Raw genomic sequence first — 27,157 nt, 5'->3', positions numbered from 1 at the left:
TCCTTGCCATCCACCGTTTGCCCTTCACGTGACTCGTGGTGGTCCCTCTCGGCTCTCCCCCCGTTGGTATTTTTGTGCACATAAGATTGTTCACGGTTCTGTTTAAATATTATTTAAATATGTATAACCTTTCCCCTTCAGTGTTTTACTCAGTGGTATTTTACAACACGCTGTTTTTCTTCCTATTTAAAAGGCTTTTCTCAATTTCCTCTCCAACTCATTCCACCTCAAAAAAAAGAAATTCAATATCTTATACGTCTCCCTCACTACATGGTCTAAATTCACATTCATTCCATCCCTCCTCCATCATTCTGAACCGGATTGCTAACTTGAAAATCACAACAAACCCAATTTGTTTTCAATGTTCGTCTTTCATTAATCATCCACTTTCTAAACTCCCCTCTTGCCCCTCCCATCCAAATCCCTCCCCTTGCACCTACACTCCTAAACTCCCCCCTTGCCCCGCCACTCTTAAACTCCCCCCCTGCCCCTCCACTCCTGAACTCCCCCCTTGCCCTTCCCCTCCTAAACTCCCCCCTCACTCCTCCCCTTCAAAACTCCCCCCCAACCCCTCCCATTCAAATCTCCCCCCATACCATTCCTCTCCAATTCTCCCTCCTCCCCCCTCCTCCTCAAAGCTGCCTCCTCCCCACTTCGTCTCCCTTCTATCTTATACCTCCACCCCCCCCAACCTTCTTCTTTCCTCTGCCCCCCCTCAAACAACCCCTCACTGTGCCTCATCCCTTCACCTTCAAACCTTTCATCCTCCTCATCCTTCCCTTTCTTGGAACTCTTCTGCAATCGCTGACACACTAACAACTGCTCTCCCTACCTCCCCCTCTCATCCTTCATCTTACCCTACTCCTCCCCTCCCCTATCCTGTACCCGATGCTCCCCCTCTCTCTTCATTAACGGTATGGACCTCAAACATCCGGGGCCTTCGCTCAAACCTGACTGATCTCTCCATACAGGTTGCTTCTGACAATCCAGACTTGATCTGCTTAACAGAGACTTTCCTCCTTCAAGATGTCTCTGATTCCTTAATATCTCTTCCTGGTTACTCCCTCCTCCGGTATGATAGACCTGAGCCTCGGCCTGGTGGTGGGGTGGCTATCTTTATCAAAAACTCTCTTCCTCACTCTCCTTGCACTGCCCTCTCTCCTCCTCACCCCCAGGAGTACCTCTGGCTACGGCTTCCTCTCCGCTCCCACCTTTTGTTCATATGTGTTCTGTACCGTCCCCCAAACAGTGATGACTCCATCTACATTTCACTGTCCGACAACATGGACCAACTTCTATCCACTCATCCCAACTCTCTCTTCCTCATACTTCTATCCACTCATCCCAACTCTCTCTTCCAACTTTTCGCTCTTTCACGAGCCTCGATCTTGTATACAAAAAAAAAAAAAAAAAAATGTGGTGACTTCAATTGTCATCATGCCACCTGGTTGGGTGTGGGTTCCTCTCTCACCAGCCATGGCACCTCAGCAAAGGACTTCTGTGACTCACTGGGATTGACACAATCTGTCAATTTCCCGACCCGGATCTCAGCCAATGGAGTATCTTCTCTTCTAGACTTGGTTATGACTAACTTCCCTGCTAATGTCTGCTGCTCTTCTTCTGCTCCAATCGGTTCTTCTGATCATGTGCTTGTCAAAGTGGACATCTCTCTGGCCATTCTCAGAGAGCCTCCTCAGCGTCGACGAGTCTGGCATTTCACTCAGGCCGACTGGGACGGTCTTCAAGCAGCCATCAATCGTCTGGATTGGTCTCCCATCTCCACTGCCTCTGACATCAATTCTTCCTGGGAATTCTTCCAGAGCAAACTGATCTCTCTCATGCACAGATTTATCCCATCTCGCCTTCAGTTGTCTTACCCTTCCTCCCGTCCATGGTACACTGAATCTTGTGGTGAGGCAGTTGCCCTGAAACAACTTGCCTTTGCCTCTTGGAAGGCTAATCCAACTGAAGGAAATCTCAGTTCCTTCCACCAAGCTCGGAACAAGTGTGTGTCTACCCTCAGGAGTGCCAGGAAGCACTATCTCTCCTCACTCAAGAATGAACTCTCAAACCTGTCTCCTTCCTCCAAATCCTGGTGGCGTCTGGTCAAATCCGTTTCTGGTGTTTGTTCCCCCTCCATCCCCTCCCTTACCTCAAATGGCCACACAGTTGACATCGCACGTGACAAAGCCGAATGCCTCAACTCTGTGTTTGCCTCAAAATCCTTAGTCCCAAACCCATCTCTCTCTGTTCCCACCTTTCCCAGTCGAACCAAACTGCTCCTGGACTCTGTGACCTTCTCTCCTGACAAGGTGGAGGAGTTTTTGTCAAACCTCGACTCTGATTCTGCAACTGGACCAGATGACATCAGCCCACGGGTCCTAAAATCCTGCTCTGCCGCTCTATCTCACCCTCTCTCTGTTCTTTTCACCCTATCTTTTGCTCAAGGTCATCTGCCAGCATCCTGGAAATCAGCAAACATTACTGCTTTACACAAAAAAGGTGCAAAAACAGATCCTTGCAACTACAGACCAATCACCCTGCTCCCAATTATCAGCAAAGTCATGGAATCCATCATTGCTTCGGATATGAAATCTTTCCTCTTCTCCAATGGCTTGATCTCTGATCATCAATTTGTTTTCAGACCAGGTCACTCTACTCTGGACATGCTGCTTCTGCTGTCTCAACAATGGATGGAGGTCCTCAATGCCAAACAGGAAATCAGAGCTGTCTCCCTTGACATATCACGTGCCTTCGATACGGTCTGGCACCCAGCTCTGCTCACCAAACTCTCCTCCTATGGTATCCATGGAAAGCTCCATGCATGGCTTGCGGACTTCCTCTCTGGTCATAGTCAACGTGTGGCCCTGAATGGATTTCTCTCATCTCCCCTTCCCGTTCAGGCTGGAGTTCCCCAAGGCAACCTGCTGGGCCCTGTGCTTTTTCTGGTCTTTATCAATGATCTCTCCGACTCTCTGGAAAATCCTCTGTATCTCTTTGCTGATGACTCCACTCTCTGCCGCTCCATTCCTCTTCCCTCAGATCGGCAGTCTGCAGCCTCCTCACTCTCTGATGACCTGGACAAAATCACAGACTGGTCAAACATGTGGAACATGTCTTTCAATCCTGACAAATCTCACACTCTTACTATGTCTCTCCGAAAAGATCGACTGGACAACCCTCCCATCTACTTTCTCAACAATCCTCTCCAAGAAGTTCTGTCGCTCAAGCTTTTGGGTCTCACCATCTGCCATGATCTTTCTTGGGAAAACCACATTTCCAAGCTGGCCTCCAAAGCCAGTCGCCGACTGGGCATCCTCCGTCGTGCGAAGTCCTTCCTAGGCACACCTGAGCTCCTCACCACATACAAGGCTTTCATCCGCAGCTCAATGGAATACTGTTCTCCCCTATGGGCTGGTGCTCCTGCCTCACACCTGGCTCGGCTTCACGCTGTTGAATCCAAAGCTTTCAGAATCATTGGAATCTCCCACGATGAAGCTATCTCTGAGGGCCTTTCACTCACTCACCGCAGGCAGGTAGGTGGTCTTTCTGTCTTCTACCGACTCCTCTCCGGCCTTGCTCCCCCAGCTCTCTCTGTGCTCTGTCCCCCAAATATTCCTACAGGTTGCACAAGATCTGCCAGCCACCCTCTGATGGTTAAACTGCCGAAATCTCGGCTCTCTGCTCACCTTCACTCTTTCATTCCTCTTTTCTCCCGCCTCTGGAACAAACTCCCACACTCACTTCAATCACACTCCTCCCTCCAGGTCTTCAAAACAGCTGTTCACCACCATCTCTTATCTTCCCCCATCCAAAACCTTGATCTTTTCTACCCCCACTAATTCACCCCAGATCCACCTTGTTTGAAATTCCAACTTCTTTCCTGGAAGTCTTGGCAGTGTCCATATGTTTTATACCTCTCCCACCCCCCCCCCCTTCCCATGCCTCCCCCCCAAAGTCCTCTCCCTCCCACAGTTCTCTCGATGTCTCCATGTCTCTCGGTACCTGCTCTCAAATGTTGTGTTTGTGTCCTTCCCCCTCTCTCCCCATCTTGTCTACCGCTCCCGATGTTATTTGTTTTGTGTGTCTGTTTGTCTTTCTGTGTGATTAATGTTCGCTCTTTCACGAGCCTCGATCTTGTATACAAAAAAAACAAAAAACAAAAAAAAAACAAACAAACAAGTGGAGAGGGGCCCATCAGCCGACCAACCCCCTAATATGGGAAAATGGTCGTTATTATACTACTACTACTACTACTACTACTACCACCACCACCACCACCACCACTACCACTACCACGACTACTACTACCACTACTACCACTACTACCACTACATCTGTCATTCGCCAATTTGGAAAATATAAATCAGTCGCAATTTGTCAATATATTTCATGCTAAATTTGCCAGAAAACCCCCACATCAATTAGTTGACACGCCATTAATTTGTCAATGCAGTTCAACATCGTCGACTTTGATGTGCTATCGCAGCCAACTTTCTTCAGATATTCTTATAACCATCATCAAATTAGCATCGTACCTTTTTTCAAACATTTATTCACCTGTCCCTTTTTTCCCCTTAAGGTACGTGAAGCAATCCACTTGTACACTGCGCATGAATCCGTACGTTGCAGTGTTTCTGAGAAGAAGAAGAAACACGAACCAGCTCAGGAGTAGACAATTTAGTTATTATAGGAATACTAGAAGGAGTACCCATTATAGGAATAAGATTATTTGGATCACACATTTAATACAGTGGGGTCAAACAAACAATAACAGAAACTTCTCAAATTATAAATAGTATGAAATATAAAAGTACGGAAAGAGGTGCAAAACAACGACGACAACAACAGTAAAAGCTCTAATTTTTCCACAAAAATAACACACGAGTGGCTCTTCTAAAGATTGGTGTTTTGGAAGTGTTTGTCAATAACTTTATTCTGCATTGAGAAGTGGTTGATTAAGGGAGCTTCGTCGACCCAGTAGGACAAGCAAACAACACGTGGAGGATTGAGTTAAAGAAAAAGAAACCTTCAATTCATGCATCACTTTAAAGATCATGCCAGCCTTGGTAATCATAATTGTTAGTGCAGAGTGGAAGCTGTTCAAACGAGTCTTGAATTTAAGAAGTTTTACAATTTTTACATGACTACGATGGCAGACCTTTTTCCTTGCATCATATCTTTGTATGAATTTTTGCTGTTTTATCTTTACTGATGTAGGTCTGGTGTTGGCTTAGCGGTTAGGGTGCTGGCTTGGGATCCTAGGATCCCGGGTTCGAATCCCGGTCGACCGCTGAATTAACGCCAGGGGGGTTGACTCAGCCTGTCATCCTTCCGAGGTCGGCAAATTGAGTACCAGTTCACTGGTAATTCCCTGTTTGTCGTAAAAAGGCGACAAAAAGGATTGGCGGCAGGAAGGGCATCCGGCCGTAAAACATTGCTTCAAAAAGGGGACCAAAAAACAACAACCACGGTCCCCGAAAAAGGCCAACCCCCGCTTGCGGGGAAAAATGGCCTCTAAAGGTGTTTTTTTTTTTTTTAAATGCATGTGGAATTCAGCCATTTTTTGCCAGACGTGCTTTTAATAAACCATTTTTGATTTGATCTGATTTGGGTTAAAATGTCAAACACCAAAAATGCAATTATGGGCACATTTTAAAATGAAACTTTGTTTGTGCAATCAACATTGGGGGAGGCATGAAATATGTGACGTTTTGTTTGAATTTAACCCCCGGTTCATGTCCTGGGGGTGGGGACTTTGGTTTCAAAACAGGGGAAAAAATTAACACAAAATTTGATATTTGGTCAATACTCGTAACGTTTTACCATATTTGAAGTTTCCTTCAAATGGAAAGCATGGGGATTTGCGATGGTGCGTCATCGACTTCACTCTTAACTTTTTTCCAGCATGTCATTGGGCAGGTAGGCTTTAGGTGTTACTTCTCCTGTCAACCATTGCACTTTCTCTCTCTTTCTTTTTCCCTTCTCTGTCTCTGTCTCTCTCCGTGTGAAGGAGACTACCCACATGCTGTGAAGCATTATATAGAGGCAATAAAACGAAACCCTGGTGATGTGAAGCTCTACAGCAATCGTGCTGCATGCTACACAAAGCTGGCAGAGTTCCAACTTGCCATCAAAGTAAGTTGAGCTCTTTTGTTTAGATATTGGTATCTATGGGTGTCAGATGTGCATCGTTTGTGTGTGGACAGAGTGATCAGCTGACTGTCCAAAAGTCATACGTTTGAATTGTTGCCACTAAATAGTGGACAGGCTCATGATTTTTTGATGCTTGAAATAATTTTGTGCTATCGGAATACTTTAATTCCCCGCTCTTGCAGGGAAAATGGCCTTAAAATGCCTGTTCTTTTGTTTTGTTGTATCGGAATACTACTTCTTTATACTGCATTCATAGGCTATCAGTGATTACTGTGAGATTGAATCACTTGTAAGCACGAGGTGTTGGCGCTTGTATGGTTTTCTAAAATTGGCTCTATCTACGGTGCCTTCAGAAAGTATTCACACCCCTTGACTTTTTCACATTTTGTTGTTACAGCCTGAATTAAAAATGGGTCAAATTGAGATTTTTTTTTGTCACGGATCTACACATAATATGCCATATCAAAGTGGATTTATTTTTTTTTCCCGAATTTTTTACAAAATAATTAAAAATGAAAAGCTGAAATGTCTTGAGTCAATAAGTATTCAATCCCTTTGCTACGACACTACAGATTGAGCTTTTGTGCATTGAATTTCCTTTGTTCATCCTTGAGATGTCTCAAATTGAATGGAGTGTACCTGTGGCCAATTCAATTGATTGGACATGATTTAGAAAGAAACGCACCTTTCTATATAAGGTCCCACAGTTGACAGTGCATGTGAGAGCAAAAACTCAACCATAAAGTCCAAGGAACTGTCCATAGAACTCCGATATATAATTATGAGGAGGCCTAGATCTGGGGAAGGATATAAAACAATTTCTCGACGCATACTCCAGTGAAAATTTTGTGTCAATCGGACTAACAGTTGCCAAGAAAATGAGTTTAAAAGGCATTAAACCTGCAAAGACCCACAAAACTTATACAGAAGAAAAAGAATAATAGTAATTAAAACTGCGAGCCTGGGTTCAAGTGATTCCTGGGTCACTCCCACTTCTATGACATAATCGTTAACACCATATATTCTCCAGTGGTACTCGAACATATGAGCCAAGTTTCACAACAATCGGTTGAACAGTTTTGAAGTAGAGTTTTCATGGTGTTCACCTTCAATCGAAGATGGCTGCCAAACCACGTGACCTATGACATCATCGTTTTACGCTATATGCTGCAATGGGGTTTGTTGATATTTGTACAGTTTCACATTGATAGGGTCAGCGGTTTCAGAGAAATAATTGTTTCATATTTTCTTTCAATCCAATATGGCTGCCACACCATGTGACCGATGCAGTTTTCATGATCGATTTTCAATCACCATGCCGAGTCGATGACACTTCTTACTTTATTCTGCATGCCAAGGTGATCGTTTGTGTGGAGTTTCACTTCCATCTCTAAAGCAGTTCTGGAGAAGAAAAAAATCTGAAGGGTTCATGATATATACCTCTCCCCCCCCCCACCCCCCGCCCCCAACCCCCGGAGGTATCCTAAGCCGAGTGGTATCCTAAAATAGGCGGAACAGAAACGATAGGTATCCCATCCTGGAAGGATTGGATCCCTAATTACCGTTCCCTTTCTGTGATAAGTTTGATCGGCCAACATTGGCACCAAAATTGACGTTTTGAAATACAGTACAGTCGGACCCTGCTATTCGCGGTTCCGCGTATTCGCTGTTGATAAAATGCGACGTTTCTCTATTCGAGGAAAAGTGTCCCGCTAATTCGCAGTTTTTTTTCCTATTCGCGGCTGTGGCTCACGAATTGGCGGTTTACGGGGGCGCAAAAAATTTTTTTCCAAGAGCCGTGAGCTTCACACATTTATAAAACCCATCTTTCACCGGACATGCATAAAGCAGCTGGACATGCACACAAAAAAATCTTCTACGAGCCACGAGCATGACCTGCTCCTGTGTTCTCTGCCGTGTGTTTCGCGTTTTCATGGCTTTCGCGGGATATCCCGTCATTCACACTGTGAACAGCTTCACGTGATATCCCACCACCCGCCACCGTTCACAGTTAAACAAGGTTTTGCAGGATATCCCACCGTTAGCACTGTGAACAGCTTCACATGATATTCCGCCGTTCACAGGTAAACAATGTTTCGTGGGATATCCCACCAGCTGCATAACATGTCATCCCTGAGAGTTACTGTACAGAATGAAAACACTCCACAGTATATATTGGTGCAATTGGCTGTCTCCCTATCCCCCATTGAAACAATGGCACGGCATGCATTTGTGGATTTTCATTGACATACGTGGATTATTGCCGACATTCGTGGGTTTTGTCTCGCCATTTCTGGGACTTTCATCGACCATCGTGGATTATTGTCGACATTCTCGGGATTTGCCTCAACATTTGGGGATTTTGCCTCGCCATTCGCGGTTTGTTCCTCTCTATTCATGGATTTTCACGGTTCGGGAACCAATCCCCCCTTTTTCCATTGAAACAATGCTCCCCACCCCCCTTTGCGGTTTAGCAATTTGTGGCATTTGCCAGGAACGTATCCCTGCAAATAGTGGGATCTGACGGTACTGTACTTTTTGGGACTTTCTTGAACAACTCGAGTGATTTTCTTTGGGGTGGGAGGAATGGGGTTGACTCATCCGTCATGCCACCAGTTGATATCCCTGCGATTGAACAATTATTATTTTTTTTCAGGATTGTGAACAGTGCATCAAGCTAGAACCTACCTTCAGTAAGTGTTTTGCTTGCCTCCTCTGGAAAACTGTTGATGTGGCGATGCTTGCAATATATGAATTTGAAACCCTTCATATTAACCTGGAAATTTGTGTCATTTTATGACTCGAGTCATATGACTTTTATGACTTGGAAATCCATCATAACCTCTATTTTTTAAACCTCTTTCCTCTGACCCTTGCACTAATTTTATTTTCTCTTTTGGTGTGTGAAAATATTTTGCACATTGTCTTCTTCTCTTCCACAGTTAAGGGTTACACACGTAAAGGTGCAGCGCTGGAGGTTATGAAGGATTACAGCAAGGCAGCGGCAATGTACCAAAAAGCAATGGAGATAGAGCCTGAGTGTAAAGTACGTCATTGTAACAATCGTGTGTGTGTGTGTGTGTGTGTGTGTGTGTGTGTGTGTGTGTGTGTGTGTGTGTGTGTGTGTGTGTGTGTGTGTGTGTGTGTGTGTGTGTGTGTGTGTGTGTGTGTGTGTGTGTGTGTGTGTGTGTGTGTGTGTGCGCGTGTGCGCGCGCGCGTTGTTCTCTTATTTCCATCTCTGTCTCGTAACTTATTTCAACTGAGTTGGGTTTATCTATGCAGGAAGCTTCGGAAGGCTTCCGGCGCTGTGCCATACTGCAGTACACACGTGATGACGACCCAGAGGATGTGAAGCGACGAGCGATGACTGATCCAGAAGTGCAGCAGATAATGACTGACCCTGCCATGCGCCTTATCCTGGAGCAGATGCAGAAAGACCCCCGTGCACTGCAAGAGTGAGTTGGTGTTGTCTGCACCCAAACAAACATAACGGAACTCTTTTGATCAGTTTTTGATTTCCACCATTTGTACAAAGAGGAGTTTAAAATTGGCCAAACATGCTGGGTGTGCGCAGACTAATACCAAATTGACCTGAGGGTTCTTTGTAATCTCGTGTTTGTATACCTCAACAGAAGTGTGACAAATGTTAATTCCTGCAAAAGTGAAAACTAACAAATTTTTGCATGGCTCCTGGGCTATACTATCGGCTGCTATGATTGGCAACGTAATCATGCAACCAATCGTAGATCTGTCCATACCCTGCACGTAGACGTTGCATTGTTTTCCTGCTGTACAACGTTCATCGATAAGGTAAATTAAAAGTCCCCCAAATATAATTGCTTCGACTGTTTTTAAATAACCATTTTGATCAAAACGCAACAATCTCGTTTTTGTTTGAAGGGCGGAAGAATGTTGTCTGGTCTTGGAGTCATGGTGGACCGGATCCGGGTCTCGGGCCGTATTTTGCCCACCTATGGCGTAGCTGGAACCCTCTACCACCAGGCTGCCAAATAAGTAGCATGTGCAATGCCGACAGCAGTCAAAATAAATACTAAAACGTTAATATTGTTGTAGTTGCCTGGTTCGAATCCCACCAAACCACTGTCAAAGTGGTCACGCTGATCCACCGGTTCGTTCACTCGAAGCAGGGTAGCAAGCCTGTTTACCACGCTGCCGTACTTCGGTGGAACATCTGAGCTGGCAAAGTGAAGTGCTGGTACTCCCTCGCACCCGTCAACCAAATGGCAGTACGAGCGGGTAGCGGACAGGATGTCGGGTACTTTTTGTGGTGGCGCTAATCACTCAAAAACAAATCTGTCCTTTTAGTGGACATTTATAATTCTTATAACTATAGCCATTTATAGCAACTCAAAAGCTCAGAGACCAAGTGGATTTGTAATGTGTATTACACAACAAAAGGGCGGGAATACAAATGGAAACAACGAAATCTGGACAATAATAAAGCCCATTCATGCCCCCGAGTGAACAAATAAATGATTGTTATATTCGTAATTACCTCGGCACTTAGCGGGCCACGTTCCCACGACAGGAGTAAAGACAAGAATAAATTGACAAGACTGAAATACCAGGCCTGGGTCAGGTAGGACACATCCAGTCCCAAGTTGAGATATGGCCTGGCAGGAAACAGTTTGTGCCATAAGCACAGAGCTGGCACGAATGGGGGAGGTAGCATGGAGAAAACCCCTGAAGTTCGTGTGCAGGCTTCCCGTCGAGATATCCATGCATCTCCTCCTCTTTTATAGTCCATGCCCCCACTCGCAGCCGTGAAACCACTAGCCTCATCCCGTTCGGCCGCCATTGCCTCGGGATCGAGTTTGTAGCATTACCCCCTGAACATTCACCCACTTTATATGCTTGCCAATAGCTCGAAGAAAATGCATATTTTTTTGAATCTTTTTTTGAGCAATTTACTTTTCAGAATGTCTTGCTTGCTTTTTTGTGTTGACAAATTGGCACACTTTGTGCTCCTTCCCATCCTTTCCCATGGCAGTCACTTGAAAAATCCTGTGATTGCTCATAAGATCCAGAAGCTGATGGATGTTGGACTCATTGCAATTCGGTGAAGGCAGCTCTTTGAGAAGATATGATGGGAAGAGGGAATGATAAAGGTGTGGGGGGGGGGGGGGCGGGGCGGATGGATATTTTTTGAAGTTTGAAAGTCAGAGGAAGGGGTGTGCAGATCATGAGGTCAATATAGGGTTGGTAGATTAACTAGTTCTTGCGTTGTTAAAATGGTCTTCTGCATGCATTTGGTTCTTATTTGCTCTCATGATACTTGCTAAACACGATGCACCTTAGCAGTGTTAGATTTTGTTTTTAACAACCCGATGTTATTGGCCTGAGTACCGAACCAAAACGAGCTTTTCCTATAATTCTCTATTGTCAAACTTGACTACCTTCCCCAACAAACCAATAAATTGTGTTGGTCCTAACCTGGTCATTTTTTAATTCTCTATACTCGTGCTTACACGTTTTGCTTTGTTAGTTTGCTTGTTTTTGTTTTTGAAGTTGGCTGCAAAAGAATTCTGTCAATCATAAGTGGAGTGAATCTTTTACTTGCATTTCGACATATGATCTGATTGACAAAGCAGGGAGGAGTATATATATATATCTTAGCCTCCTTCCTCCTCCCCCATGTGGTATGGTTTCTACCTATCAACGTTGTTTCTCAGCAGTTGAAGAACCTGCCTGTTTTTTTCCCCTCATGCGTTGCGCAGTTATTTATTATCGACCTCTTCTGAGGTTGTAATACATTTGGAAAGCAATGAACGGAACTATCGCACTATTTCCCAATGATGCCGTGCCATGCAATTGTCTGCTGCGAGTGGCACCAGGATGCCTGCAAGTGTGTGCGCACTGGTCACGTGTTTCTGAACGAAGGATCACCCGACTCTCACACACCTTGTGATCTCTATCGCTCTATCTCTCTCCTTCTCCGCCATCCCTCAGCCCCCTTCCTGTTATATTCATCAGAAGGTGATGCTCTGTTGTAGAATAAATGTTGCAAACCATTGCCCTGGTTTCATTGCTTGTTAATTTGTATTTCAGAGTGGGCTTCATCGCCAGCGCAGTGTTTCTTCTTCATTTTTGATCATCTTGGCTGAGTGCACCTTTTGTAGTTTGCGACGCAGCAATCTGCTGTTCTTGCCTCGTGTCAGCCAGGAGGTTCAGGCCATAATTCTGGCTGGAATTGAACTCCAAGATTCCCGTGGAATTTCATTCCAGCTCAAACTAATTATGGACTGGACTAGTTGAGGTTTGGAGGAATTCGTTTTGCTGCTTTGTAGTCAGTGAGTGTGAAATCCTGCTGTAAATGTGGCTGACACACATTGGTAGCGATAGGGGGGCATGAGCTCCATGGCTTGATAGTGTCATCACGTCTGTTGGCTCGAGTGGAGAATACGTTGGCCTTAAGTAGTGAAGAGAAGCATTTGAATGTTGTTACCTTACTGTAGCTTTATAAAGTATCCAAATGATTTGTGCCTCCTTGCACAAATGTTTTATTAGTCTCACCAATCACGAGATAGTAGTGTGCCGCCATGTACAGGTATTGGTGAAAACCGACCGACTACCTTTTACGTCAAATTAAAATCATGCCTGCAACGTGTATCGACAGTTATTCCTTTTTTGTTTTATTTTCCCCACTTCTTGGTATGCTATGGTTGTTTGCACTGACTCGACAAGTAAGAGTGGATCTTGGTGGATGTTGAAGGACCCAACTCACCCCACCCAAAGGGGGTGCGAGACTATTGCAATGCCCCTGTTCGTGTGTCTACTTCCACGTCCATGTAATCTTTGCTTAAAAAATGTTTTTCTGTGCAACTGCTTGTCTGGTTGATGCGAAACTTTAAACAAAGGAGGGCTTCTCCATAGAGAAGTGAAATCATTCACTTCTCCATCATTATATTGTGAAATATTACATGGTATGGCAGCCATATTGGATTAAAGGGAAAAACATTGGACATAATTTTCTCAGATGAAAAATACTGCTTAATGCTTAATGAAACTGCTTCATGAAAAAATTGAAGCTTAGCATATGTTATCAACTCCTCAAGAGTTATGTTTTTTTTTTATGTTGAAGGCTCCAGTCATGGACTATATAGTCTTCATCGAGGCCAGGCCTTAAATAAAAGAGCTGCATTGATAGAAAAGTGAAGAAAGAAAATAGTCTTAGAGTTTTTGAGAAAGCAGAAAATCTGATTTTTAAAAAGGGGAAGAGTGTTTGGAAAGACATGAGAAGGTAAAGAGTTCCAGAGTTGGGCAGTGGAGGGAAGGAAACAAACATCATAAAGGCCCAGCCTTGAGTTGCCAATGGCCACAATAATCATGAGATGTAGTGGTTTGTCGAGTATTCTGTGGTCTTGCTAATGGCGGAGGGACACAAGCAGCAAGTTCTTGGGAGCAAAAACCGAAGTAATATCTGTAGAAAAGAGAAAGAGAACCAACTTTGCGGCGTAATTTGGTTGAGTTTTGAGGTCGGATTGGGAGAGTTGATAAGTCGGATTGCTTTGGATTCAATTCTGTCCAGTAAGTTTGTGGAGCGAGAACCTCCCCAGATGTGAGAGCAGTACTCGATACAAGGACGAATCAATCCTTTATATAGTGGAAGCAACTGTTGAGAGGAGAAGAATCTTCGACATCTGAACAGGACACCCAGTTTCTTCGAAGCAGACTTAGCTATTTGTATAATTTTGTGGATTCCAGGATGAATTTGAAATTAGGATAATACCTACTAGGTTTATTGTATCACATGGTGTAATTGTGGAGATTTCAAAGGAGAGAGGAGTTTTAGAGAGAGATATGGGAAGAAATTGAGTTTTAGAAACATTAAACTTGACCTTATTACATTTGCCCCACTGGGAAATCTTGTCCAAATCCGGATTTGAAGAGGTGGCTGTGATGAAACGAGATGTAGATCAAGTGAGGGAAGATGGAGCAGATGGGAAAAACATGGAGGAATGTAATGTCGAGTCATCAGCACACAAGTGCATTTGGTTATTAAAAACATTGCCTCAAACAGGGAACCATAGAAGAAAGAAGGTCATTGATAAAAAGAGGGAAACGTGTTGGAGACAGGACAGAACCCTGAGGAACACCATTGTTCATAAGGAAGGAGGGAGATGTTGAACCATCAACAATTATGGAGATAGAACAGACGGAGAGAAAGCTTGATATGAGAGGGCAGAGTGAAGGAAGAAAGCTGAAAGAGGGAAGCTTGGATATCAAACCCTGATGCCAACTCTGTCAAAGGCTTTTGAGATATCAAGGCCTACAACAAAGGATTCCCCAAAGTCTCTCAGAGAAGAAGCGCAGACATTTGTAATGTAAGAAATGATAGCACCGGTAGATCTTACCTTGTGAACGCCATATTGATGGTCAGATAGAAGACTGTGACATTCAAGATGCTTGAGGAAATGGGAATTCAGAAGACATTCAAAGCCTGTTGTTGGCTTAGCGGTTAGGGTGCCGGCTTGGGATCCTGGGTTCAAATCCCGGTCGATCGCTGAATTAACGCCAGGGGGGGTTGACTCAGCCTGTCATCCTTCTGAGGTCGGCAAATTGAGTACCAGCTTGCTGGGATGAATGATCCCGGTGCGTACCCCGGTTTAGAATCGGTACACCGTATCCCTGCACATCGTAAGAGGCGACCAAGGGTTGGCGTCAGGAAGGGCATCCGGCCATAAAAACATTGCCTCAAACAGGGAACCATGATTGTCATGGGGTCCACAAGGCCAACCCCCACTCTAGCGGGGAAAATGGCCTTAAAACGATCATTCATTCATTCATTCATTCAAAGACTTTGGAAATAGTGGAAGTCAGAGCAATAGGCCGGTAGTTGGAAGGGTTTGAATTATCACCCTTCTTTAAAATAGGCTGCACGAAGGAATGTTTCCAGGAAAGAGGAAAAGTTTGGGTTTTTAAACAAAAACGAAACAAAATAGCAAGCACAGGTGCAACTTCTGAAGCACACTCCTTGAAGACACGAGGAGGAATGCCATCTTGTCCGTACGCCTTGCTTGTGTTCAGAGAGGAGTATTTTTTTTGACTGCATGAAAAGAGATGATAGGGAGATGAAATGTTAAAGCCATCCAGAGTGGAATTAGAGGAGTAAAAACGAACCCAAAAGAGTTGCTTTATCAGTCGGAGAGACAGCGATCGTATCATTGGAACGGAAAAGCGAAATAAGGAAGAGCGACAGAAGTTGTTGGAGATGCCTTTCGTGGAAGATGAGAGGTTGTCACATTTCGTTTGGATAAATGAATTCTTCGCCTCACAAATAACATGTTTGCAATGATTTCTAGCAGATATGAAAGCTGAATGCGAGTTGGAGGAAGAAGTTTTTCCACGTCGGATTTGCTGCATCTCTTCCACGAATGGCTGCAGAGCAGGAATTATTGAACCAAGAATTGGTAGGAGAGATAGACCTGAAGGAGAAGGGGATGTAAGCCTCCATTTATGCAACAATAACCTCAGCTATACGTTCAGCGGAGATAGAGGCATCGCCCGAGGAGAGGCAGTAATCTTTCCAGGGAAACTCAAAATACGTTTTGTAAAATAGTCCAGTCAGCGCTATTGAAATGCCAATCCTGGTGTTTAGTCAGAGGAGTGGTGCTAAGTTCTCAAGATTGTAGTCAGAAGAACCAATTGGAGGCGAAATTGTGTAGCTGTAACGCCACGGATTGGAGGTGACGAGTGGTCATGACGATCTGGGATATGTGTAGGGTGGGTGATAATTTGTTCCAAATCACTGAGAATGGAAAATGTAAGAGCTTCAACTCTCCTAACATCCGTGTGGGAAGTTTTCAATCACTCCTGTGATATACGTCGAAGTCTCGTAAATAGAGGAATTCTGCTTGAGGGTGTCTGGATGTCACTGCCCTCGACCTGATTAAGGGTGTAGTACTGGTGAACAGGTGATTTTTTTTTGATTTTTTTTTTTAGCTGAACTTTTTAGCTGAATTTAGCTGAACAGTTTCCTTATGGTCTTACAAACAAGAATCATGCTATTAGAGGTCATAGAAGTACCCCTAATTATTGAAACATTCAAATTTCAATTCAATTCAATATAATATTTTGCATGAAATTTGTTATAACTTTAATTTGCATCATTCTTTTGGGCTGAAATTTGGACAGGATATTCAGAATATCACTTCCTTTAAGATGATGAAGGCTTTTGTTTATAGGAGTAGCCATTGTGGATTTATTGAAGGACAACCAAGTTTTATCTGGTAATTGGCACAATTAGCTAATTAGTGAACATTTGACATAATTTCACAAAATCCTCATCAGGTAGTAGAGTAACACATGTATAATACATGTACCACGTTTTGTGTGAAAAGAATGATAGGTGACATAGAAGTAGAAATGTGTTCTTTGTTTTTCCTTGTTTTTTATTGACGGTCTAATTTATGCAAATTATATGCATGTAATATGACAAAGAAGCGTTGAAACTGGTCTGAGTTAAAGCCAAGATTATATCTTTCAAGAAAAACTGAAAATTAGATATTAACTTGACTTTGTTTTTGTGTAAAGGCCTCTCAAAGGTACCTATGTAGTTTTCTCAATTTTTCACCAGCACTACACCCTTAAATTTAGGGACAACAACGTTGATATTTGTTCTGCGCACCGGTAACCAGAACCACATACATCCCGAGGTACAACCCAGTCGTTTGCAGATGTCTTCAGAAGATTTGCAGATGTCTTCAGAAGTAAAGTTTAATCATCAGAAGATTCAATGGAAGGTGTCAGAGGTCAGCTATATGAGATGCGTTGTCACTGCCAAAGGCCTTAGGCCTGATGTGGCCAAAGTACAAGCAGTCACAAACTTACCAACAACTACGTCCAAATGGTTCATACAGTGCATTCAGAAAGTATTCAGACCCCTTCACTTTTTCACATTTTGTTATGTTGCAGCCTTATACTGAAATCGTTTAAATTCATTTTTTCCCTCATCAATCTACACTCGATACCCCATAATGACAAAGAGAAAACAGGATGTTAGAAAGTTTTGCAAATTTATTAAAAAGAAAAAACTTAAATATCACTGACATAAGTATTCAGACCCTTTGCTATGACACTTGAAATTTAGCTCAGGTGCCTCCCATTTCTCTTGATTATCTTTGAGATGTTTCTACACCTTGATTGGAGTCCACCTGTGGTAAATTCAATTGATTGGACATGATTTGGAAAGGCACACACCTGTCTCGTTCACTATCAGTGGCAGAGCAAAACTATGCTCAGATAGAAAAGGAAGTGCTTGGTGTGGTTTTTGCAGTAAAAAGGTTCCACCACTATGTACATGGGGATAAGACAGGTGCAAACAGAACACACACAATCCAATGGTGACCATCGTAAGAAAACCGCTTCACAGAGCGTCACCGTGATTACAAATGTTGCTTCCTCTTCTTCGTTATGACTTAGAACTCACTTATGTACTTGGCAAGCTACTATGTATTCCTGATACTCTCTGTAGAGCTCTTGCGGTGCTGTGCCAACTGCCAGTGTTTTATTTGAAGACATGCAGATGAGGGTACACTAGTTGTATCTCATTTGCCAGTAAGCCAACGCACATTAGAGACCCTACGTTCTGCAGCCTCGGAAGATGACGTTCTTCAGATTATAGCTGGATTTATCGTAAATGGACGATCATCACACAAAGCCAACTTGCTGCCTATCCTCAAGCCGTATTGGGACACCAGACATGAACTGCACCATGCTCATGGTGTGCTCTTTGCTGGGCACTGCATAATAATCCCTAAAGCAAAACGTTGTAACGTGCTCAGTATGATCCATGAAGGCCGTTTTGGACAATAAAAAAAAGCAAAGTGTGAGCCCGTCAAGTCGGCTTCTGGCCTGGAATGAGCAGTAATTTTGAGAAACTTGTAGCCGAATGTCCAGTGTGTGCAAAGTTCAGACCAGCCAATTGTAAAGAACCGCTCATGCCACAGGAAGTTGCACAAGGACCCTGGCAGAAAGTCGGAGCTAACCTCTTCCAATTTGCAGGGAAACATTTCCTCATAGTAACAGACTATTTCTCAAATTACCCAGAGGTGCTTCAGGTCCCTGGAATTTCTGCAAAGCACGCCATTGATGCACCCAAGCCAATGTTCGCCAGACACGGCATTCCTCAGGAGCTGATACCTGACAACATGGCATTCGCAAGTGCAGAATAAAAGAGATTCACTCAAGAATGGGCTTTTCCTATTTCGACATCAAGTCACACATGTGCCCAATAAAATGGACAGGCCGAACGTACAATACGGACTGTCAAACAAGGGCTCAGGAAGGTTCTATAATCTGGTGAGGATTTGGATGACCCTACTGATGGACAGGATGACTCCCATAGCAGAACTATCCGAATCCCCAGCTCAGCTATTGATGATTCGAAGGCTCTGAGACAGGCTACCTATGACAGAGCGACTCTTGCAACGGCATATCAATGTCAATTAATTGTACAGCGTCAGAACGTGGCGAAGAAATTATACGACCAGATCTCCAAAGAGCTCCCACCACTTATTCCGGGTGAAAGCATCCGCATCAAGCAAGAAAAGGTCAAGGAGCCAGCAGTGGTCACTGCTCTACACCATTCACCCCATTCATTCTTGGGTAAAATGCCAGGGGCATAGAAAAGCCCCCTTTATATAAGGGTATGTGCCATGCGGCAAAGTATAGAAAAGAAGGGACATTCCATAGGTTGTAGAAAATGTCGGACAATAGAAAAGAAGGGATATTTAAAAGATCTCGTGTGCATGCTGCACTACCCTTGTGTTCTTAGGAGGAACCGAGGAATGCTCCAGAAAAGTTCATATAACGGGGTGCCCTACATCTGGCAAATAAAATACATTTACTTTTTCAGGCAGGTGTATTAATCAAATTTGCGCCTCCCATTCATATCATGTGTTGATGATACATATCATTTGACCCCATATCATTCATATCATGAGTCCAACCGCAAGCACCCCGGGAAGACCGTTGAGCCACCTCCACCTGTTTCCCCACTCCCAGTGGAAGATGAGTTGGTGAATCGCTCCAAACCAATACCTCAGTCACAATATTCAGCTGAACAAACGTCCTCAGCTTTGCAGCCTCAAGCAGTCTCTACACAGGTAGTCACACAACGTATTTGTCACTGTTCTTGTGCTGAGACTACCCACGCATCTCAATGAGTATATTGTGTAAGTTTGAGTCTCCTGTGAGAGTTTGAGTTGCCGAGTTAATTGCTACTCGACTGGGGGTTCATTTGTTGCAATTGAATTGTGTTTTCGGGCTGTCCGTCCATCCGTCCGTGATAGGTTTTCGTCACCGCGATAACTTGAGAACAGCTTAAGGGATTTAAGGCAAACTTGGTGCAGGTGTGTATAATGATGTAAAGATGAACCGATTAAATTTTGGTGTCACAAGGTCAAATGTCAGAGGTCATGTTAGGTAAAAATCCTGTTACCATGAAATCTTGTGAACCAGTGATGGGATTTTAACCAAAAAGTTGGTTCAAGGATGTATGATGATGCAAATATGAACTGATTTAATTTTGGGGTCAAGAGGATAAAGGTCAGAGTCTGTAATAGGTTTGCGTTACCGCAATAACTTAAGAACGGCTGAAGGTAACCAAGTCGAACTTGGTGCAGGTATGTATAATGATGTAAAGATGAACTGATTCTATTTTGGTGTCACGAGGTCAAAGGTCAGCAGTTATATTAGGTAAAAATCCTGTTACCATATCTTGTGAACCAGTGATGCGATTTTGACCAAAGTTGGTACAAGAATGTATTATGATGCAAAGATGAACTGATTTAATTTTGGGGTCAAGAAGTTAAAGGTCAGAGTCTGTAATAGGTTTTCGTTAACCCAATAACTTGAGAACAGCTTAAGGGATTTAAGGCAAACTTGGTGCAGGTATGTATAATGATGTAAAGATGAACTGATTCTATTTTGGTGTCACGAGGTCAAAGGTCAGCAGTTATGTTAGGTAAAAATCCTGTTACCATATTTTGTGAACCAGTGATGGGATTTTGACCAAAGTTGGTATAAGGATGTATTATGATGCAAAGATAAACTGATTTAATTTTGGGGTCAAGAGGTTTAAAGGTCAGTCTGTAATACGTTTTCGTTACCGTGATAACTTAAGAACGGCTGAAGGGAACCAAGTCAAACTTGGCGCAGGTATGTATAATGATGTAAAAATGAACTGATTGGATGATGGGGTCAAGAGGTCAGAGGTCCATTTGGTAAAAATTCTGTTATCGAGTTAACTTGTGAACCAGTGATGGGATTTTGACCAAAGTTGGTATAAGTACGTATTATGATGCAAAAATGAACTGATTACATTTCTGCATCACAGGTCAGAGGTCATGTCAGGTAAAAATGTGATACTTGAGAGCAGTTGAAGGGATTTTAATCAAACTCGGTACAAGTATGTATAATGATGTCATAATGTGGGCGGGGCATACCGGTCGACGTCACGTCGTTCAAGAGCGTCCTAATATTTTTCTGTTTTGTTATTTTCTGTAATCGGGAAGGTACTAGACTAGTAATGGGAATTCGTTTTGACCACTAATTTGAGCTTTTGAACATTGAGGAATAAGTTTTGAGTTGTTGTTGTTGTTGTCGTCGATTCTTCTGTGTGACATTCTCATCATCTATCTATAATTCCAGTAATCTCTGTGTGTATGTATGTATGTATGTATGTATGTATGTATGTATGTATGTATGTATGTATGTATGTATGTCTGTGACCGCTGTTTCTCGACAACCACGGGTCCGATATACTTTAAACTTGCCAGGTATATTGCTGGGGACCCGAGGATGTGCCTTTTCAAGGTTTCATATTAATCGGAGAAGTAGTTACCGAGCTATGTCCAAAAAACGATTCAACCAATCAGAGAGCAGCGAGCTATCACGTGTGCCGAACGTGGCGAACAGACTCTGCCTCGGACGGCACATTTGAGAGCGTATTCATTTATTTCACGTTGGCAAACTATGTTGCCGTTAAACTATGTTGTAAAACTAATTAAAACTAATTTGCGACATATTAATCGGAGAAGTAGTTACCGAGCTATGTCCAAAAAACGATTCAACCAATCAGAGAGCAGCGAGCTATCACGTGTGCCGAACGTGGCGAACAGACTCTGCCTCGGACGGCACATTTGAGAGCGTATTCATTTATTTCACGTTGGCAAACTATGTTGCCGTTAAACTATGTTTTAAAACTAATTACGTGCACGCTATGGCGATTTCTTTACCAAACTCCGCAAGCCGTTCGCTTTGGACCAAACCATTTCATGTAAATAGAGGGGGGGGGGATTGTCACCGTACTCGCAAGCCGTTCGCTTTTGACCAAACCATTTCATGTAAATAGAGGGGGGGGGGATATAATTTTAGATATATATATATAGTACGGGCATGCCCTAGTGTAATGTAATGTAATGTAATAATGTAATGTAATGTAATAATGTAATGTAATGTAATAATGTAATGTAATGCATCATGTAATCTCTAATTTTTTACCCATCTCCAGCCCCTTACACTTGTTCACGTTAAATTTGTTGTCCAATCTGTACAAGTATCAATACTTTCCTGAATCTGATCAATACGGCACCCCCTCTGTTATCCACTTTACCTCCAATCCCATGTAACCAATGAAAATGACGTCACTGTCAATTAACCAATGAAATAACTCGCAACAATCGTGTCAAGGTATTATGTAACTGGTAACCGGTACCGGCTAAATATACGTGCCTTGTTAAACCGACAGAGACCAATTAAGTGTTGTCACTTGTCATTAGTGTCTACAAGCAGCAAAAAGAAAATTCTCCGCTGAAGAAGATCCTTTGAGCGCTGTGTTTGTGCTGATGTATTGTCAGGGCGGGTTTATAAAGATTCCTGGAGTTTAATATATTATAATTGCTGTTGCAGAAATCTTTAACATAAGCTGCTCGCTTTGAAATAAAAGATTCTGTTAAGAGTAATAATAAGTATTTCCTTTTAATTAACAAGAAATGAGGAAGTTTCACTTCCGTTTCGGCTTCTATCGTATCGATTCGAACGCATGATGGACGAGCCGGAAAAGGCCTCTGGTGATGACAACGCCATGGATCGAGGTGAGGAGAGCGAGGAAGAGCGGGATGTGGAGGAAGGGGAGAGCGAAGTGGCCAACGTGATGGGCTTCGGGGGATTCGGAAAGAAAGCTCGGACTTTCGACCTCCAGGCGATCTTCGAGCAAACCCGGCGCACGGCCATGGAGAGGAGTCGGCACGTCTTGGCGGAGCGGGAGCAGGAACAGGAGGAGAGACGAGACCTCCCTGTGACGTCACCCACTCGGGTCCAAGTCCAACCCAAGCAGCCTCGGGACTCTGCGCAAGCGAAAGACCGTGTCGATGACGGTGAGAGTGATGATGATGATGATGATGATGACGACGATGATATTGATAATGAAAATAATAGAGAGACTATTGAAGATCGGATCCCGGCGTCTCATGAAATTACCCTGCAACATGGTAACAAGACGGTGTTTGGTCTGAGCCTGGACCCAGCGGGTGCGAGGATCGTTACGGGTGGTGCTGACTGCTCGGTGTCCTTCTGGGATTTCGCGGGCATGGACAGCTCCTTGCAGCCATTTCGCAGCGTGCAGCCGATGGAGAATCACCAGATCCGCGATTTGGCGTACAGCCCCACCGGTGACGTCATCCTGGTGGTCTCCGGCTCCGCACAGGCCAAGGTGGTGGATCGCGATGGGTTTCCGGTCATGGAGTGCATGAAGGGAGACCAGTACCTGTCTGACATGACAAACACCAAGGGTCACACTGCTATGTTGAATGCCGGATGCTGGAATCCCAAAGCCAAAGAGCAGTTTCTCACCTGCTCCAACGACGGTACCTTGCGGCTGTGGGACGTGAACCGGCCCGGGCGATGTCTGTCGGTGTACAAGGGTAGGTCTTCGCAGGGTCGACGAGCTGCGCCCACCGCGTGCGTTTTCGAACGCTCGGCCGCCATGTTCGCCAGCGCCTGCATGGACGGGTCCATTCAACTCTGGGATCCGCGGATCAAAGTGCACCCCAAGTTGCTGTGTCGAAGTGCTCACCTTCCAGGTGGACACACGACGTCCCTCTGCTTTTCCTACGATGGCAATTGCCTCGCCTCGCGAGGAGGCGACGACACGCTCAAGACCTGGGACGTCAGATCGTTCGGCCAACCGGTCGCCGTCACTTCCGATCTACCCAATCTTTATCACTCCACGGACGTTTGCTTCAGCCCTGACGATAAGTTGCTGCTCACCGGGACGTCTGCAAAGCGGGGTGGTGAGGTCGACGGGCGCTTGTTGTTTTTGGACAGACAGACACTTTCTGTCGCTTATACCATTGACACGGCGGTTGGTGTCGCTTCCTGCCTCTGGCATCCCAAGGTGAACCAGTTGCTGGCCGGGACTACAACTGGCCAGGTGCGTTTGTTCTACTCCCCGGAACTCAGCCAGAGGGGCGCCAAGCTGTGCGTGGTGAAGCCGACGCGGCGAGCGAAGGTCGACCAGGGGGTGACGCAGGACTACATCATAACTCCGCATGCTCTCCCGTTGTTCCGCGAACCGCGGCAGAAGAGCACGCACAAGCAGCTGGAGAAGGCGAGGTTGGATCCCGTGCGCTCCCGTAAACCGGAGCCGCCGGTCGCCGGCCACGGACGAGGAGGACGCGTGGGCATGCACGGAGGAACCCTGGCGTCGTACATAGTAAAGAACATCGCCTTGGATAAATCCGACGACAGCAACGCGCGCGAGGCAATTCTCCGACACGCCAGCGACGCAAAGGCCAATCCTTACTGGGTTGCTCCGGCGTACAAGCACACTCAGCCCAACCCAATTTTTGCAGAGGAGGAGGAGGAAGAGGAAGAATCTGATGAACCTCAGTGGAAGAGACAAAAAGTTTGACCATTGTTGCCTTTCGCAGTTGTTTGTTGCCATTCCCCATCCCCCTGGACGCGTGTCTAGCTATGTTGAGCTAGCCGACGTTCTGTTCCATTGTTCAGGTTTATGTTTTGCCATCTTCATCATATTACAGCAGGCCTTCCTTTTTTTTTTGTAGGGATAGCAGGTTCATTTTTTTGTAATTTTTTGTTGTAAAATCCATGATTGGACCATTTTCAGTCTCCGGACAATGTTTGTATTCACACTGTGCAGTTGTTAACATGTTCGTTCCCTGAATGGGGCCGTTCGGCGTCATCCATCTAATCGGTCTCATCCACCATCCCCTTTCATTGTTTGTTTTTCTCAATTCACCACTGAGCACTTCATCCCCGTTGCAGGCATTTGATACATACATGGCACTCGCAGTTTTGGGCACGAAGAGTCTTCCGGCACCTCGTATCCACGACGTAAACTTCCTCGATAAACCGGCGTGTGCAGGTGAAGCATTTGAGAGCGGAGATGGAAGAAGATTGCACACACGGTATATGGATTACAGTAGATCTGAGAACCAATCAATGATTTGTTTCAAAGTGGGTCTGCTTGGCAGACTCATGTACATGCCGACACTATGATTACAATGCCCTCCTGTACCTTCTGGCACAGCTGAGGACACCAAGAATGAAGTGAATTTGAGGTTTCATTGTGTGTGGTGTTTCATTGTGGTTGATACGACCGGTCAGGGTTATTAGTGTGTTTCTCACGCTGGTGCTTTGCTAGCTGGGTGTTGCACCAGTGAGTATGCTCTCTTGCGGACGAGGTGTCGAGCCGGCTGTCCCATCTGCCAGCATTGACGACGATGTTTTTTTTTTTTTTTGTTTGTTTTTTTGTATACTGAATCGAGGCCCGTGAAAGAGCTAACATTTATTTCACAAACAAATCAACCAGACAAACAAAATATATAAAAAGAGGGAGCGGAAGACATGATGGGGAGAGAAGGGGAAGCACACAAACAAAACATTTGAGAGCAGGGAGATGTGTGGGAGGGAGAGGGCTTGGGGGGAGGACGCGTAGGAAGGGGTGGGGGGTGGGAGAAGTATAAAACACAAGGAGACCAAGGACTTCCAGGACAGAAGTTGGTATTTCAAAAAAGTGGATTTGGGGTGAAATTAGCGGGGGTAGAAAATATCAAGGTTTTGGATGGGGGAAGATAAGAGATGGTGGTGAACAGCTGTTTTAAAGACCTGGAGGGTGGAGTGGGATTGAAGAGAGTGAGGGAGTTTGTTCCAGAGGCGGGAGAAAAGAGGAGTGAAGGTGAGCAGAGAGTTGATTTTGGCAGTTTAACCATAAGAGGGTTGCAGGCAGATCTTGTGCGACCTGCAAGGAATATTTGGGGGACAGAGCCCACAGAGAGCTGGGGGTGGCAAGGCCAGAGAGGAGTCGGTAGAAGACGGAAAGACCACCAACCTGCATGCGGTGAGTGAGTGAAAGGCCCTTGGAGTTAGCTTCATCGCGGGAGATTCCAATGATTCTGAACGCTTTGGTTTCAACAGCGTGAAGATGAGCTAGGTGTGAGGCAGGAGCACCAGCCCAGAGGGGAGAGCAGTATTCCATTGAGTTGCGGATGAAAGCCTTGTATGTGGTGAGGAGCTCAGGTGTGCCAAGGAAGGACTTCGCACGACGGAGGATGCCCAGTCGGCGACTGGCTTTGGAGGCCAGATTTGAAATGTGGTTTTCCCAGGAATTATCATGGCAGATAGTGAGACCCAAAAGCTTGAGTGACAGAACTTCTTGGAGAGGATTATTCAGAAAGTGGATGGGAGGGTTGTCCAGTCGGTCTTTTCGGAGAGACATCGTAAGAGTGTGAGATTTGTCAGGATTGAAAGACATGTTCCACTTGTTTGTCCAGGTCTGCAGAGAGTGAGGAGGCTGCAGACTGCCGATCTGAGTGATGAGGAATGGAGCGACAGAGAGTCGAGTCATCAGCAAAGAGATAGAGAGGATTTTCAAGAGAGTCAGAGAGATCATTGCTGAAGACCAGAAAAAGCACAGGGCCCAGAACACTGCCTTGGGGAACTCCAGCCTGAACAGGAAGGCGAGAGGAGAGAAATCCATTCAGCGCCACACGTTGACCGACCAGAGAGGAATTCCGCAAGCCATGCGTGGAGATTTCCATGGATACCAAAGGAGGAGAGTTTGGTGAGCAGAGCTGGGTGCCAGACTGTATCGAAGGCACGTGATATGTCAAGGGAAAAAAAGAAGAAAAAAACCCCCACCTTTAGAGGCCGTTTTTCCCCGCAAGCGGGGGTTGGCCTTTTTCGGGGACCGTGGTTGTTGTTTTTTGGTCCCCTTTTTGAAGCAATGTTTTATGGCCGGATGCCCTTCCTGCCGCCAACCCTTTTTGTCGCCTTTTTACGACAAACAGGGAATTACCTGTGAACTGGTACTCAATTTGCCGACCTCGGAAGGATGACAGGCTGAGTCAACCCCCCTGGCGTTAATTCAGCGATCGACCGGGATTCGAACCCAGGATCCTAGGATCCTAAGCTGGCACCCTAGCCGCTTGCCCAACACCAGGCTAGCGTGATATGTCAAGGGAGACAGCTCTAATTTCCTGTTTGGCATTGAGGACCTCCATCCATTGTTGAGACAGCAGAAGCAGCATGTCCAGAGTAGAGTGACCAGGTCTGAAACCAAATTGATGATCAGAGATCAAGCCATGGGAGAAGAGGAAAGATTTCATATCTGAAGCAATGATGGATTCCATGACTTTGCTGATAATTGGGAGAAGGCTGATTGGTCTGTAAAAGACCCATGGTGCATTTAAGTTAAGTTTCTGATTTAAGTTTCTTTAAGTTAAGTTTAGTTTAAGTTAAGTTTAATTAAGTTAAGTTAATTTAAGTTAAAATTATTATTATTTAATAATAATATTAAATTATTAAAAATTTAAGTTAAAATTAAGTTAAGTTAACTTTTTAATTAAGTTATTTAATTATAATTAAGTTAATAATTTAATTAAGTTGTTTTTTGTACTCTGTCAAAGCGCCTTTGGGCTTCTTGAAAAGCGCTATATAAAATAAATGTATTATTGTT

General features: G+C 44.6%; 2 protein-coding genes across 5 annotated transcripts in view; both read left to right on the top strand.

Annotated features, from left to right (window-relative positions):
* Positions 1-12,784, top strand: part of STIP1 (stress induced phosphoprotein 1) — a 41,300-nt gene extending 28,516 nt beyond the window's left edge. For 2 of the 4 annotated variants that reach the window (XM_078778728.1, XM_068116223.2), the window contains exons 10-15: positions 6,014-6,138; positions 8,813-8,849; positions 9,099-9,202; positions 9,439-9,611; positions 11,168-11,285; positions 12,226-12,784. In XM_078778728.1, coding sequence (XP_078634854.1) covers positions 6,014-6,138; positions 8,813-8,849; positions 9,099-9,202; positions 9,439-9,611; positions 11,168-11,240 — 512 coding nt within the window. In that variant the 3' untranslated portion in view covers positions 11,241-11,285; positions 12,226-12,784. Of the gene's footprint in view, positions 1-6,013; positions 6,139-8,812; positions 8,850-9,098; positions 9,203-9,438; positions 9,612-11,167; positions 11,286-11,894; positions 12,191-12,225 lie in introns of those variants that run through there. The other 2 variants (XM_068116224.1, XM_068116222.2) reach the window with 1 other exon arrangement.
* A 9,405-nt stretch (positions 12,785-22,189) lies between these two features.
* WDR70 (WD repeat domain 70) lies at positions 22,190-24,750 on the top strand. Its single transcript, XM_068116198.2, has one exon. It carries the CDS (start codon positions 22,223-22,225, stop codon positions 24,089-24,091), a length of 1,869 nt encoding a protein of 622 aa, XP_067972299.2. The 5' UTR covers positions 22,190-22,222; the 3' UTR covers positions 24,092-24,750.
* Positions 24,751-27,157: the final 2,407 nt, after the last annotated feature.

The sequence above is a fragment of the Myxine glutinosa genome, chromosome 5, assembly GCF_964187855.1.
Source record: "Myxine glutinosa chromosome 5, kmMyxGlut1.1, whole genome shotgun sequence".
Taxonomy (NCBI): domain Eukaryota; kingdom Metazoa; phylum Chordata; class Myxini; order Myxiniformes; family Myxinidae; genus Myxine; species Myxine glutinosa.
Note: the sequence above shows the minus strand (reverse complement) of the source record. Positions and strands in the feature narration are given on the sequence as shown.

Bases quoted from the DNA above. Each gene is read 5' to 3' on its own strand.
- WDR70 (XM_068116198.2), top strand. From the start codon at position 22,223: ATGATGGACGAGCCGGAAAAGGCCTCTGGTGATGACAACGCCATGGAT.